Source organism: Teleopsis dalmanni, chromosome 1 (assembly GCF_002237135.1).
Source record: "Teleopsis dalmanni isolate 2A chromosome 1, ASM223713v2, whole genome shotgun sequence".
In the NCBI taxonomy this organism is placed as follows: domain Eukaryota; kingdom Metazoa; phylum Arthropoda; class Insecta; order Diptera; family Diopsidae; genus Teleopsis; species Teleopsis dalmanni.
Genome location: NC_051846.1, coordinates 112,866,667 through 112,884,092, shown reverse-complemented (window position 1 = coordinate 112,884,092; position 17,426 = coordinate 112,866,667). Strand labels below are relative to the sequence as shown.

The following is a 17,426-nucleotide window of genomic DNA, read 5'->3' as shown; positions in this document are numbered from 1 at the left end:
AAAAAATTATGTATTTATAATAAAATTAAATTTATTTTTATTATTTTTAATATTTTGAACAGTTTTATGAGTAGACGGTATACTTGAATTAAACTTGTTAAGATTTACATATCCAACGCGGAAACCATTTAAACTAGGATTTCTCAACCGTTGTTTCGCGACCCATTGAAAGTATGTGATATTAGTCGATTTAAATATTATATTTTCATTTTTACGACATTAATTTTTGAGAATACCAATTGTGGCGCTTTCAAAACATATTGAGTATTTTACAGGTCCTTAAAAAATATTAGAATTTTTTTTCGGTCCGCAGTACTCTTTGTAGTTAAGAAACACAAATATTAATCACATAAATAATATAAACAATGTAAACTAAATCAATATCACAAGACAAATCGATCTAGTTATGCCAATCTGTATATAGTCCCATAGTCTGTTACTATGGAAGATGGTTTCGGATTTTGAACTAATTGTTTGACATATTGTTGTCAATGTTTGACTTTAGTGATATTTACTTTAATGAAGAAAAATTAAGAAAGACGAATACATATTTCCGATTGACAGTGAAAGCCATAATCGTATAATGAATAATTAACAACTATTTATGTCAATTTAATTAGGTTATACTGATTTATAGTTAATGTATGAAGTTAAATTTGTAAATTTAATTAATTTTTCTCTAAAAAAGAAGAATAACACTAATATTACTGTATTGCTCTCTAGCAGATATGAGCCATTAATGGCTAAAATGATTAACTTTATGATCGCAAAAATTAATGGACGGGAAATAAACTTTTATTTATAAATACAATTGCAATGATTTTACTGAAGGTACTAAAACTTCAGTAAAATAAAAATTAGTTTTTTTCTTAATTTAATTTTATTAAATGCACTTTTATTTTGTTAAAAGATCATTGTTAAAAAAAAGGAACTAATTAAAATAAAAATTATTACTAACATAATAGCCTTTGTAAAATAAATTTATGCTTGCATTATATTTTAAGCAATTTGTTAACGTTAGTAAATTTAAATGAAAAATTCTCTATTTATATTTAAAAAAAAAAAAATTGAACACATGGGTCTAATTAAAATGAAAGTTTTGTGTCCATGTAGAGTAACTACTAACAAAGTTTATACTGGCGTTTACCAAAATAAATGCTATCAAACACTTTGCATTGCAAGTCTAGTCTTTTCTTTCTAAAATATCAAGGTTAAACTACAAATAATAAAATTATTATTGTTTTCTCTTCCTATAAAAATTAATTTCGGCTTCATACTTTGCATAAAATAGAGGGTAACATCCATTTATTTCAATCAAAAAAAGGATATTGCTTACTCTCCCTTTTATATAAATATACACCAACCGCATAATTTGCAAAAATTGCTGAATCATATCCATTTATTTTAATTTATTAATTTTCTATAGTGTTGATTCTAGCTAAATAATCATTGCAAAACTGATAAGAATTTATAAACAAAAATAAATTTTACTATCTTTTCTCTTGAGAGTTCGTATCACGTTTTTTATGTTATTGCTTTAATTTTAGCTCTTATCAAAAAATATTTTCCTAATCTGCATTATAAATGTAGATATAATATTAAGTAACATTAGCTAATAATTTTTTTAATAATGAATTTTTTTTTTTAAATTATTATTGCAATTATTATATATTTCACATAACTGATAAGATAACTCTCTAAGTAATTTTAAATACATATATACCATTCAGATCTTTACATTATAGTTAACATTAACAATGTGATAATGCAAATCAAACCAAATCCACCAATAAACGTTCTTAGTGGGATTCATGCTAAATATATTTAAGTTTTTGGAAATTGTTTTAGCATATTTTTTCTTTAAACACAAACCAACTGACAGATATTAGTTTTTTACAAAAAACTTTTATGATTAGTACAGACTTATATGATAAAATTATTTCTAGTATTATTTCTAGTATTAACCAATATATACGCTCAAAAAGAGTTTTTTAAGAAAAAAAAATTGGTCATAAAAACTTGTGTTTGCTTAGATTTATCAAAAGCTGTCTCATACCAAGAACTATTCTCTATCAAATGTAGTCAGGATAAGCCCAAAACAGTTACTTGTCATTATTCAAGTCATTTATTTCTAACGTAACAATGTTTCTGAGCCTCGACATAGACTAGGATCAATCTATACTTCACTTCTATCCACTTTAAACTAATATTTTCTATATAAAATCCAATTTTCATTTCTGTATTTCATTCTTATTATTTCAGTTTGATGTGATATATATGTCTAGCTTCTGATTACTAAGCTATCCTCAAGCCTGACAATGTGATGAATATATTTAAAGGGTATTTTCTAATAAATTCCATGAAAACTTATATAGATCTATTTTCAATTTTGAATGAAATAGTTGTGAACGAAAATTCTACATGAAAACGATACCTCAGCAGTTATACACCAATTTTTAGTTCACTATCAATAAATCATATTGACTAATCACTACATTTAGTTTTGTATACCAAAAAAAAAAGGATTGATTGTATGATATATTTAAAAAGCATTTATTTAAATTATTAAAAATCGTTTCTTTAATAAAAATGTGTATAATAATAATTCGACAATAGCCATAATTTTTTTCTTTCAGAGTAGCAAAAAAAATACTCACAACTTACGAAAGAAAACGTGTGAAGCAACAACAATGCTCTTAAAATCTTCAGAGTTAGGTTTAACTCAGTGTTAGGTTTAAAATTTTTACGCCTTAAGTTTTAGTGCAGCCAACTTTAAAAATCAGTCTATTGTGAATGTTCACTGGAAATATGTTATAAAATTCCAGTAAAAATTACGACTAAAAATTCGTTAATATAATTTTCAAGTTTTTCACATCTTCCAAATATTTGTTTATAATATGATTGAAACAATCTAAACAGTTCAGATTTCAATTATATGCCAAATATTCAACATCCTGGAAAAACTCGGAAACAGATTTAGGCTATTTAGGCTATAGCATTGGCTTAGACTGTTCTTTAGTAAAAACGTTAGAATTGTTTTATTATTGAAATTGTAGCATGTCCAGATATATAATATATCATTGCATGGATAATTGTGTAGTATAAGTTTCACTCTTTACTAGTTACTAGCACATGATAATGCTAATGCATCACAAATGAAGGTAGGGCTAGTTTCGTTGATTGAAATGTCTGGATTTAATTTAGTATCAACGGATCCTATAATGTATTACCTGGGAAAAAATATGCAAAACAATTGTTTTATTTAGCAAGAATCAAAGCCGATTACGTGACATAAGACCACATATACTATACAATAACGATAACGTAGGGGGTTTATATATAAGGAATTATTTATGCGTATTTGTATTTGTCGCAACATAGTCTCAAAATTAGTTGAAATTATTATTCTCATATGTTTTGTAGTTTAAATTTATAATTAATATATATATGTACATTCTATAGTTTATATAAAGAACTATATCGGAAATGTTTGGTGTGCTTCTGATAGATATTGTAAATAAATTATGAATAAAATCTGTCTTAAATAACTTTATTCTCTTGTAAATTTCTCTGTTTGATTAGTACATTATTATTAATAAAGATTTGCAAATATAATTTCTTAAACTGACCTTAAGATAACCAACATACGTTACACAAAAAAAAAAAAAAAATAAAAAAAAACTCAATTTAAACAATTTTCCAATAATTTATAGAGAACAATGCCCATAAACTTAATGAGAATTATAATTTCTTTAACTTTAAAATTACCCAGCAAGCAATATAATAAACAAAATTATAACTGTTGAATAATACCTATTCAAATTGCCTAATGCAAAATGGATAACTGAACTATTCTAATAGTTAAAGATTTTTAGAACGCTATAAACAGAATCCCGATATTGACCGTTCGAATGTCAAAGGATATAAACAGCACTAATATTCATAAATATAAATAAATGATAAATTTATATTATAATTCTCTTTTTACACATTTTTTAAAAATAATATATTTTTCAATACGTTAATGCACGGAATATATATTATTTTTAAGAATAAATTTTTTATGTTATACACTTGTTTTTATTTTTATGAATTTTTTTAAATTAAAAATTTTATTACCAATTATATCGTACTATATGCGATACTATTTTTTTACTGTATATTATTTTTAATAATAATTTGAAATATTTACTGTATGTTATACACGCTTGTTCTTATTTTTATAAATTATTTTCCTTTTTTAAGTTTTGATATATATTTATATATATACCCATAACGTATGTATATGTAATTTTTTAAAATTTGTATTTATATATTTATAATGTCAATATTTTTAAGTAAAAGTGTTATATAAGTCACTATTACATTTTAAAAATATCTAGTAAATATAAAAACTAGAATATCTCGTCTTTTCACTTTAATTTTTTTTTACTATATTATCTCACAATTTTTTTTTTAATTAACAAATGACATAATAATATTTCATCATGATACATTTTGATACATTTAATATTAATTTTTCCTTCTTATTATTTTAAAATTAAATTCAAATATTTTCTTACACTTACAAAAATCGTTAAGCACCAAAAATAATTCATTTTGTATTATATGCAAAGAAAAAAATAACTTTTTTAAATTCTTTCGTAAGATTTGTATTTAATTAATTTCCATTTCTCCGCCGTAAAAGGAAATATTTTCGCGATCGTCGCATTGGACTTTCTTTCTCAAACTAAACTCCACATTCGAAAGTGGTCTTATTTTATGAAAAATGCAAACTTGCTTCTTCAGCCAATTTGAAAAAACCTAACTTTTGCGGCGACTGTAGAAATGGAAATGGATTCGGTTGTGTCTGTAGCAGAAAAACTCATTGCACATTAGTTGCTGTAGACGACGCTTTGGAAAAGATAGCAATCACAACATAGCATAATTTCCACTAACACGCATCATGATGCCATAACGTGCCTTTGCAGCCGCAGCCGTGACTTCATATGGTTCCATATGAGACCAAGTTTTATTGAAGACTATAGTTTTGGTATTAAAGTATTTTAGCTATTTAAACTGATTTTTCATTGTAAATTGTAAACTCAATAATGTTAGTGTATGCGTTGAGAGGCAATTAACTTCTTCAAATTGGATAAGTACTTTTATTAGGTGTATCAAAACTTTTAATGTGACAACTATTGTGTCATGTATGAAATATCATGAGTTACTCAAGCGGTACTTTTGCTTATTGTTCAGTTCCGTTTGTATATTTTTATGATACTTCTTGTTTCTACACTCAATAATTATTATTATTATTAAAACTTTGAAGCATATAAGTTTATATTTTGTTTTTTTTTAGATTTTAGTTTATGTAATTAAATAATTTATCAATAGTGTAATTAATGTTACAAAATAATTTCAAGTTCTTAAGCATTACTACTCATTAGGTTTGATTTCAAAACATATATATATGAATTTAGTATTGCTTATGAACAAAATTTAATATTGTTTAGTAACTTATAAAATTTAAATAAAAATATTGAAAGTGGATATATGGTATAGGGTCCTCTTCCGTATATTTAAAGAGCACCCTATATAAAAACACCAGAAGAATGAAGCATGAAGAATGTCGAACTGTAATTTCAGTACTAATTTAAATACAAAGCTGAAAAGAAAGGTCAGTCTAAAAAATGGCTATCTAAAAATCATAAATCTCTCAAACACGGTTCATCTAAATAGTTTAAAATGTACATACCATATAATAATTTTAATTCCATATACTTTTAATTGATGCTTTATAGGTATGTCCTTATGCTTGACTGCGTTTGGAAATTATGATGGTTTAAAGTGGATTTGTCTGTAAACTTTTAGTTTATATTTACGGAAAACTTTGATTTGTCTACAAAGTTTTGTTAAGTTCTTTTTAGCATATCAAAATTTTATTATTTTGCACACGTTTTCTTTGAAATAAGATAGATAAGATACTGCTTCTTTCTACATATATGTATATATATTTTAGAACTGTTCTACTACGCTATATTTTGAAGTAGCTGAGTTCTAAGGATAGTTACTGCTCTATACAGTTATTTGCTGTATTAATCAGCATTAATAGTTTACAATTTTGAAACCAGATATCTCGAGCAATAAGCCATAAATAGAAACATTTACTTAGATTATTGAGATTTAACAATATACGTTGCCTAATCTTGGCAGCGGAATGGCCTAACGTCTTTGATAATAGTCGTTTGCAATCCATCTTCACATTTTTTATCTAAATTTTAAGATTTTATAACAGAATCTTGTTTAGTGATCATCAGTAATTCAATAGAGATCTCTTTGACATTTGGTTATCAATTTTTATATTACAATATAAATGGGTCTGTCAGACTGACTATGTTTGAGTTGGATTGTTGATTTTGTGTGTTTCAAATTTGCTTTTCAAAGTTGTTACATTTTTGTTATTGTCTTAGATTCTTGGCATTACATTGAAAATAATGACAAAGTGGTTATGTTCCATTGATATGTTTAATCTAGGTATATATTATCTGACCCATTTTCTCAGAGTACCTTTCTCACGCAGAATGATGAAACTTATATTGCAATATCATGTGAGTATTTTTATGATTTTTATTTAAAATGGAGTGAAACGGTATACCTACTTAGAGGAGTAATGTATAAAACGCCATAATTTAATTCCTATACTTGATTTATGTTGACAATCAGTGGTTAACCTGGCTCAAATTCATATATTTAAAGAAGAGAATGTGCAGCTAACAGCACCAAAAATGTGAAAATATAAAAAAAAAAAAACAATAAAGAAGTATTAACTCAATGTACTAAAAACGCAGAATCAAGATTTTGAAACAATTTGTTTAGAGAATTTGTTTAAATATATTTAATATTAAAAAGTACCAGCATTAAAGTAATTAAAGAATAATTTCACCAACACTTTCTTTATAAAATATCTAAAAGAATTAGAATTTTTATGAAGAATTCTAATTAATTAATTAATTAATTGGTCTTTTTATTTAATTCATTAAGAAAAACAATTAAAACAAAAGAAAATTAAAGATTTTTAATTCATTTAGTATTCTTGAATTGATCGTAAAACAAGTCAACAGACTATTATGCACAAATCTAAAAGCAGTAAAACTGAAAAAAATAGAATATATAGAATCCAATTTCTTAAGTTTTATTAATGCATTTCAAAACTCGCGTTCTTGTTTAGAACATTATAACCCAATAATCTCAATCTAATTTTTACAAATAATGAATGATAACAGTAGAAGTGATTTATGTTGTCGACGTCTTCAAACTAAAATGCTAAAAATAAGTTTTGAACCATTTAACTTGTATGACGCAACACTAATGTGGAACCCATATAATATGTAGTCTACCACGTTTTGCATTATATTTTTTCATATGGGTCTGTATTACTAAAACTGATTAAACTAAATAATTTATGTTACAAACTATTTCTATTAAAATATATAAAATCATGTTTTTAGTTCAAATTATTAATAATTTAACTCGTCGAAACAAGATTTAGTCAATTTAGTTCAACGAACATTAATTAATTATATAAATATATGAGTAAACAACTAATAGTTGCTTATTATGTATATTGACATAATAATTTATAAGCACTTCTACTATTTTTTAACAACTTTAAAATTGTTAGTAATTATTACCTCATTTACATAATGCCACAATAAATTTAAAGTATTCACATCAGTATGTGTGAGTGATAGATTAATAGTTTCAAAATACTCTCCATTATGGGCTTCGCTTTTCACCATAAATTTCTTCAGTCGGTACATACGCCACAGACTTAATGTTGCATTTAGCTTTCAGCCTTTAAGACGCCGTCATTGTGTTACATGGTGCATACTTCCTTTATACTGAACTTGAACTTAGGCTTCTTCACTTATTCACTTAGGCAATTGAGAAAACAAGTCTAAAACAATGAAAAACTTTCTGAAACTTCGTTAAAATTAAAAAATAAAATGCAAAACATTCGTTTAGTGGATTTACTAGTTTCTTTATGTCTACATATATTTGTATCTATTTACAATTTGTATCTTATTTTCGTTTTGGAGCTGCTTGAGTTACGAATTCCTGTATGCACGTCTTCAAAATTTTCGCTATTAAGAGTGCAAACACACTATAATTTTTTTATTATAAATTACCCTACCACCTCATATATTTTAGCTTTATTGTATTGTGTGAGGTACATTGTCCACTGCATATATAATATATATAATATTATGGTAACTAATTAAAAATTCTCAAATGAATTGGATAACATAAATTATAATAACATAAAAAATTTTTATATAATTAATATTATGATCATATAATATAATTATTTACATTACTATTGCTGCCATAAGAATTAATAGGTGTGAAATAGGCATGGGAATTAATGTAGTACCTCCACAACTATATCTAGTCAGTCACGTGGTTTAACAAAACACCTTGTGAATTGTATTAAATAGACTCAATAACTTTTAGTTCTTATTAGTTAACTATACATTTTTCTCTGAATTTTAATTAATTTCTTTATACTAATGAATTTTAATAGGCTTTAGTCAACAAAATATTTAAAACTAAAACATTAGTTTTAAAAGTTATAACATTTAATATTTTTTGTTTAGTGTTACTAACGTTTCGAAGTCGTTTTGACTTTTTCATTAAGAAGGCTAGAGGGTTGCTTTATTAATAGTCGCTATAAAATGAATAATGACGTTTATATATCTAAATTTTAATCTACGGATTTTGTTGGATTGGTCGAATATTACTAAATATGACAGTAATGGTTAATGCAATAAATAAATTTATGGTTAAATCAAACCCTGTTTTTGTAAGCTTTATCTTGCCCTAAAGATTTTTACAAAATAAATACTCCAGATAAATATGCGAACAAAAAAGTCAAGTACGGCTTTGGATCAGTTGGTTAAGGTGCGCTGATTCTGAGCTTCACATTTGGCAGGAGCCGAGTTCGAATTCTGGTACTTACAGTCTCAAAAAATAATTATAATATAAAAAAAAAATAAAATTTTTGTTGTTGTAGTTCACTACTGTTCGAAAAAACCTCTTTACAAAATAAATACTGGTATATTTGCCAATATAAACACATGCTCCTTATTTCCTTTCCACGCTGCTCGAATCATAATGTCACTCTTATTTAAGATTGCCAAAGATATCAGTTTTGTGAAAGTGACAATCAGCTGTTTAGGCTGGTTTCCATGTCATTAGTACTGTTGTCACAGATTCATTGAAATCTGATGAACCTGATATTGTATTGTATGCGTATACACTTGGTAGTTCTCGCAGTCAATTACTGTCTTTTCTTATAACTTCTGTGTCGTGTGTGTGCGTGGTGTCATAAGATCACTTGGCGGTCAAGTGATTCATTACTTTCATGCATAAATTCTATACGATATTCCTTTAACATGGCAATATTATAACGTTGACTAGTACAAGTTTATACATAAGAGATGTCAATAGGGTATTGGCACGTACTACCTATCTACATACAACATAATATCACAAGTAATACAAAAATAATTTTCTAAAAATTATTTTCTTAAGCATTACAGTGCTTAAGCCATATACTAAAAATGTCAATGTTCATTTACAACTTGAACTAATGGATATTTCTAATTTTCAAAAAAATACAATTGTATAAAACAATATTAATTTCAATATTTAAATCATACCAATTTCAATATAAACTCCCTCTACTTAGCTCAAATAAAATTTAAAATAAAGCATAGTTAAAGTGCACTTATTGTCACTAAAATCGTGAAAGAAAATTCACCTAAAGCATAATTCAAGAGCAGTAAAATGTGCAATTATTAGAAAACCAAAAACGAAATTAACAAAAAAGTGCCAGCTAACAGCACTAAAAACTAAATAAAAACAAAATTCAGAAGAAATTTTTGTAAAAAACAATATAAATATTCTCAATATTAAATTAGAAAAACGCATATAAAAAATACTGTAATAATTTTTATCTATACGTTGGTAACATTGTAGCATGTTACCATAAAAGATTTAAGTAAGATACGTTACTCAGATGTTTTTGCAATTATACTTTTGAGTGTGATGTCATGTTCACGTTGCTGAACTGATATGTTATGTCATGCATGACAAGATGATGATATAAATATCCGATGATGTTCGGGTTATAAATGGCACAAAATATTTAAAGGAAGCTGAGATGTATTAGGTCACTAGCCTCGTTTTGACCAACCTTTAACGATTAAGACGACGTAATTCATCAAAATCTCGAAGATAGAGATTGCTCGATTCAAATGATGATTGCAGATTAAGTGTGCATGATAAAAAGAAAACCTCGATGTACGAAATACGAAATACAAATATTATTTATATTTTATAAATAATATAAAATGAAAATAAATTGATTTTTAGACCTATATCAGTACAAAAACATATAAGGCATTAAAATATATTTAATGAACTGAAAAGTGTTGAGTTAAGAAATTGCTTTATAGTATAAAGTTTATACCCTTTTGATTTTGACTGAACGTTTTTTACAATAGAGTTATATTAAGTCCTCCATATCTCACGGTTTTTTTTTGTACTTTGAAGCGAAAGTTTCCAGTATCTTGAAGCACCCTTTACTATTATTTAAATAATTTAAATTAAATTTTTAAAAATATTTTTAGAATAAAACTATTTACCTACAAATAAAATATTGATATTCCTAAAAGCTAATCACAATGTGATTACATATAAATATTTAAATATTAATTAATAAGCTTCTCGTCTGTCACAAAGTCGTCTAATACCGCCTTAATTGTCTACTTCATAACATTTTCTGTCATGTTATTGGAATTTCATTTTGTTTTAATGCATAATTTGTAATAATTTCCAACGCTTCGCTATAATTGAAACTAAAAGAAGCTGAAGATGCTGCAGATTTATTTTAAATCTCGGCAGCCACAGCGGATGAGCGTAATTTATTGCAACCCATGAAACTGACATTAAATCGTTGGCGCATGCGTATAAGTGTAGGATCGAGATGTATGCATCATAAATAATATTATTTGCACACATCACTCAGACATGCAAAATATTACATAATTTAAACTGAACTAATGATATAATGACTAAACATAAATTTGTTGAAAATTGTGTTCACTTGAATATATTATATACTATTATGCTTATACCTATAGCAACTTATTAGCCCATTAAAATATATTAACTTTTAATTGCAGATAAAGCCAATATATGACACCTATCAGCGTGAGACCGAACTCAACTTATGGGAACCAATTAATCGTTACTGGGCCGAGTGCTATGAATCCTGTAAAGCAGCTTCGAAAAAACGTGGCACATTCCAAGCAGAAAACCGGCGACTCTTTCAGGTAAAAAAAAATTATCTCACGTTCGCTTTTGAATGGATGTACTAAATTCTAATTAATTAATGCATGACAATCAATTTCAAATTAGTTTTAAGTGATACTAATCATAGCTAATTTTTAGCAAAAAATTGTCATGCCATGGAAGGTGCGTCAAGTAGAAGAGATGACACGCCTAAATGCGTCTGCACTACAGCAAAAAACCAAAAATAGTCATATTAAAAAAAGATGGAAAACTGCTAAGAGATTTCTATATGGACCGCGCGGTCCTTGGTTTACCGGGTAAGTACCATAAATAAGTCAATTTGGAATGCTTTTAAATTATGACTTAAATGGTTAATCTGCAATTTGCTACATCAAATATCATTTAAAAAAACATTTTTTTCTAAGTGTTATGTCCATTTTTTTTTTCTTTTGTTTTTGTCATTAAAAATATTTTCCCCTAGATGGGCAATAAAGTAGTTTCGAAATTATTGCCGTAAAAATTTTTATTTATTGCAACGAATTATCAATGTCAGTATATTTAACAATTTTGTCAATGCTCACCTATTCTTTTACAAGGAAACAGTTTGTTTAATTACTTGTTATTTACAACAAATCCCCGTCCCTCCCTTTTCATTATTTTCGAAAGTTATTGTTATCCAAACTGAAAGCGTTAAAGGCAAAGACCTATCCGGTGTTTTCATGTGGATAAGCAAACACAATGGCAATATTTAACTTAATTTTAGCGCTTTTTATGTGGTAATTAAAATTTCATTGCATTTCAACAAATGCAGAAAAAAATTAAATTAAAAGTGGCTTTTGCCAGCCCGAAGCGTGAAATTTATTTGTTTGCAATTAGGTTTTGAAGCATGTTTTGTATTTAATAATTAAACTATAAAACTATTTGATTATTACGAACTGATCCTACTTGCATAATATGTATGAATTATTGTTGAAAGTTTACTTTTTTAAATGAATTTTAATTTTAACGCAGTTAATTTGTATAAAAAATTGATGTTTTTATTAAATCAACATATACTCAGAAATTTTAAATTCAAACAGAAAATCGATAGATGTAATAATTTTGTTGATGTTTTTGTTGTATTTCGGTTAAGTTAAGTTTCTACGACAGTCATTTAAAATGATGAACTTAATTAAACCCCACGGTCCCTTGTGAGTTTACTATTTGGGCACTTACGGGACGTTAAGTGTTAATTAAATGTAAATTATTTTGAGACACTATATATAATAAAGCGCAGGATGTATTAAGTGTCAGTGCTGTATATCTTTGTGAAAGACCTAAACACCTTATTTCCTAAGAAGTTATCTTATTAATGGTCAATATCACATTTCACATTTGCAATCACTGTCCTTGATTTCATAAGTTCACAGTCTTAAGTTCATTTGTACGGAATTAACTCAGCGCCGTTGTTAAGAAATACGAACGGGAGACCTACCTCGATTGATTCTGGTCTTGGTTTAACCATTAAATCCGAGATAGCTTCATGATTCGAGTCATGAAGCAGTAGACTTGGAATTTATTTAAATCGAAGTCAGAATCTACTTAAATCGGAATCGTAATCTTTTTTCCTTTAAAAGTCCATTTTGGATCTTTAAGTTGATTTAAGTTGTGTAAGATCTTTTGAATAATGTAACCAACTCATCTTCTATGTACTGCTTTATACAGACGATGAAAATGAGAATTTCGCTAAACCACACAATGTAGACAAATAACTGAAAGCATGGCTAAAGGTCTTAGTTTGCAAACTGATTTTCAACCTTTTTTTTTTGCTTTTTGACGCCACTACTACATCCAAACCCTCTATTGTGAACTCTGCAATTGTCTCAAATAATAAAACAAATCGCAACGATATGGTTAGAGTTAAACAAGTATGAAATGCTTTAAATGAATGCCTAAATGTTTAAGGTATGGTATTAGTTTTAAAAATATTTTTTATTTACAAACCTAAATTATTTATATTTTTTAAGTTTCTAATGCCCAGTGAGAAATCTCAAATAATAACTAACTAGTTCTTGCTAATCGATCGTTATAAGTAGCTTATTAAAGTTTTTTTTATAACCATTCTGTGATAAGGCTGGCATACTATTTTAGAATTTTTGGTTATATAGAATATTGTTGTTGTTATATTGTTATGACCTGTGTTGTTTCATTTTCCTTACGAAAAAGGAAAATGAAATATTGTTATGAACAGGTCAAGTTTATCAACAGATCCTGGAACTTGTCTCTTACGTCCTCAATCAATGTTGAGTATTCCATATTACTATTTATGGATCCACAGTATTTTTACCACCAATCCACAAAATTGTATACATTTTTCTTAAAATAAAATTTAAAAATGATTGAATTTTAAAAAGTATTACATTTACCTTTTTTTTGTTTTTACCTATACGTATGTGATTAATATTAAAATCGATTACATCATAATTAATCTGACGAAACCTTGTCGTATCAGTCTAGTTCAACATACCCTGTTCAGTTACTAGCATGTCTCATTCTGTAAATAATATGAAATCTCTCAACTAAACTTTATGTAAAAATTTATTTATTGACATATACCTATAAAACCTTAATTATTTATTTAAATTTTTTTTTTTTAAATTTATATCGTTATTATTGATAAAACTAAACAATCAAAAAGATGTGGAGATATAAATAAACTTTTTTTTTCGAAGATGATCATTAGAAGATGTTCAATCATTCACACCGATCCAGTTTCTTCATAAATATCTCATATAGTAGGTATTGCAACTTCATCTAAACAGACTTAAGACTATGATAACTTGTGTCCGATAGAACCACTTGATGGTAAAGTTTTTCTCTTCCAATATATTTCTTCGTACTTCAAATGCAATGACAACTATTGTAACAGAGAAGTGCTCAATGAGTTTAAACACGGGGATTATGATTTTTAAACCGACACAGTTTGTTTTTCGAGTTCGAAATGCATTACAATTCGCTTCGCAACACGCCCGCGCCTGCTATCATATACATAGGGCACCTTCTGCTCAACGTGATCCTACGACAATATTTGATTATATTTCATTTATGGATTACTTTCTTCGTTTTTCGAATTTATGGGTAATTATTTTAATGAAGGAAATATCAATGGTACCAAAACTAATCGAAGCTTATCAGTCATTCACATTGATGCCGTTTTTTTTTGAGAAATCTTAGAAATCTCTGTAATATGTGTCCGACGAAATCCCACGACGATAGAACCCTTTATTATGATTAAATGGATTTATCACTTTTTTAGTATCTCAAATGCGTAAACAACTATCGCAACAGGGGAAATATTAATAAGGTTAAATGAAAGGTTTATTATCGCTTCGTACCGATACATTTTTTTCTCCATACATTGCAACTGTAAATTGGTTACACTTTGTGCCTGACAAGACTTCATAACAGGTTGCAACAATAAATGCAACAGAAGATTTTGAAGGAAAAACATTGTATTTTAAGAAGCTTCATTATTTCTGTTGAACTGAAAAATGCTTAGGAATTTATTATATATATAAACTTTTTTTCTGTATACTATTAAGAATTTAATTTATTTATTTTTAATTATTATTATTAGTTTACTGATTATTTCCTTCTGCATTTATTAATTCACAGATTTGGTTTTGCAATCAGAAACTCTGCACGACTTAATTCCGTTTAAATTAGTTTTTGCTCACTACTTGCCACTAAATTAACTAATTAATTATGTTCATTAAAAGATTTTCAATGTTTAAGGTTAAAGTTAGTTATTAACATTGACAAATCCTTGATTGCTCTTGTTCTTAACGTGTTGTTATTGTTGCAAACATTGAACTACATTTTATGCAAATTCTCACGAAATTTAAAAGTTAAGAATTTAATGAATTTTTTATTGTGCATGTACTTAAATGCAACGCATGTGATTTTTTTTTGATTTTTGCCACACGCAATTGATTGACTTTTGTAAAGTATCCGCTGCATTTAATTTGCATACCCGAAACGGCCTCCGGTCGGTCTCTGGGTTCTGTGTTTAGTACGTGGCTCAAATCGAGCTCAATTTGTTTTTGCCGCCTCAAGGTAACACGCAAGTTGGTTTTTCAATTTATTTAATGAAACATTTTTTTTGTGTAATCAAACAACTTATCTCGTTTTTGGTGAAGCATAAGCAATTATTTATTTAATCAACGCAAAGTTCGCAGAGTTTAGATATTAAACGCATATGTCAAATAGTATCAAGTGTGTCAACTGTAACACAAAGCTTCAACTACCTGCACTGAGACTTAACCTTGCCTCACCTCAAACAACAACAACGCAAAACGGATTTGCTTCAAATTTAATAAATGCGTTTCTAATTGGCGTTATTAATGTGAGGCTGTGAATTGTTCATTTAAGAAGCCTGCAATTTAATTAAGTAATTATAGCATGTAATTAAAAATTACGCTATCAAAAAGATCTAACTTAGATTTGTAGCTTTTAAAATATCATATCAGCACTAATTCTTATTCAATTTAAATTTAAATTTAACATAAAATGAACGCATTAGAGTTTAGTTATTAGTTCTTAAGATCAAAAGTGATCGCAAATGTCATTCAAAAATAATGATATAAGGTGTCTGACAAAATTATTGATGTAATCATCAATTTTATTCAACATTTTAGATTTTTAATAAAAATTAACATACTGAAATACTTTAAAAGTGATTAATAAAGATTTTATATTTATATATTTTTTTAAACTAATTAAATTATAGGCTAATTCCATAACTTTCACAAGTTTTGCCAAATAACCTTCTCCTGCAGCAGTAACTGTTCTGCTTTAACAGGATAGTCAGCGTGTAGCTAGTAAATAACAGTTAATTGTAACAAATTAACTCTTCCATTTCTAATATATGTTCAAACAACAGATCTATATCTTAGGGCATTGCCCATTTGCGCGTTTTTCCTACAACATACATCAATTCGAGTCCAATTGATCTAATTCAACCGATGTGACCAAGTTCATAGACTTTGTTAAAGGTTAGACTCTCTTCAATCCCATTCAAATTTTCGTTATTTCTATTATAACTTCTAGCTTTCATCTTCATGTTTGGTAAGGCTTTTATCTTTGGAGCGGACCTACGACGGGTTACAAGATACATTTTTTGCACTTTAAAATCGTATCGACCCAAAAGCTTGTACTAGAAGTTTATACCTACTTGCACTGATTTAATGTGATATAATAAGCATTACAATGAAATATAGCCATTAACCGTTACAACCGTCTAACCATAACAAACGGTAATGATTAAATTTTTAGACCTATAAAGTTCTAAATTTTCATGCGATATCTTTGTTAAGTCAACTCGAGAGGAGCAGATGATATTCAGGGATTGACCGGTTAACGGAAGCGTGACAAGTTAAAGTTCTATCAAAATATCTTTTTTGAAACATGTGAATATTTGTTTTGAGGTTATTTTCGAATATCCTTCCATGTTCGTGATTTTGTGCAATTTTATTCGTAACTTTTTGAACCACTACCAGTTTCGTTATAATCTGCTATAGTTTGACATATAAAGGATTTATTTATATTAAGTTGTCTATATTTTGTAACAATACACTAATTCTATCTCGAAATTGTTTCCTAACAACTGGGGCGCAATTTTTCCCTGCACTTTTAAAAAATAAAATCAGCTATTAATTTGTAAAGAATTGATTAAGTGTTGGTAAATATTTGGTGATATAAAAAGTACCGACGGTTTTTTTATATATTTTTAAACAAAAATTTTATTTATTGAATCTCCATTTTATTTAAGTATATTTTAACCGTTATTATCTTGACCTATTGCCATTATTTAGGTAGATTTATAATTCCTTTGGTGTAAAAGTTCTGTAATTGATCGGCAAAAATTTTGTCAAGTGATTTTCCGCGGCTGTTCGGCTGGTCAATTTTTTACCACTAAAACAAAGAGTAGCCAGTCCTTGCAAGGTTCAAGTCGTCGGTACTTTTTATATCACCGAATATATAAAATTTATAGCAGTTCGAAGCAGGTTGCAGTTCAATTTACCCATCCAGTCCTGATTTCTGTTTTT

General features: G+C 27.3%; 1 protein-coding gene across 1 annotated transcript in view; it reads left to right on the top strand.

Annotated features, from left to right (window-relative positions):
• Window positions 1-11,661, top strand: part of LOC119665586 — an 18,320-nt gene extending 6,659 nt beyond the window's left edge. The window contains exons 3-4 of the mRNA XM_038074812.1: window positions 11,232-11,381; window positions 11,500-11,661. Of these exons, the coding sequence (XP_037930740.1) occupies window positions 11,232-11,381; window positions 11,500-11,661 (312 nt within the window). The remainder of the gene's footprint in view (window positions 1-11,231; window positions 11,382-11,499) is intronic.
• Window positions 11,662-17,426: the final 5,765 nt, after the last annotated feature.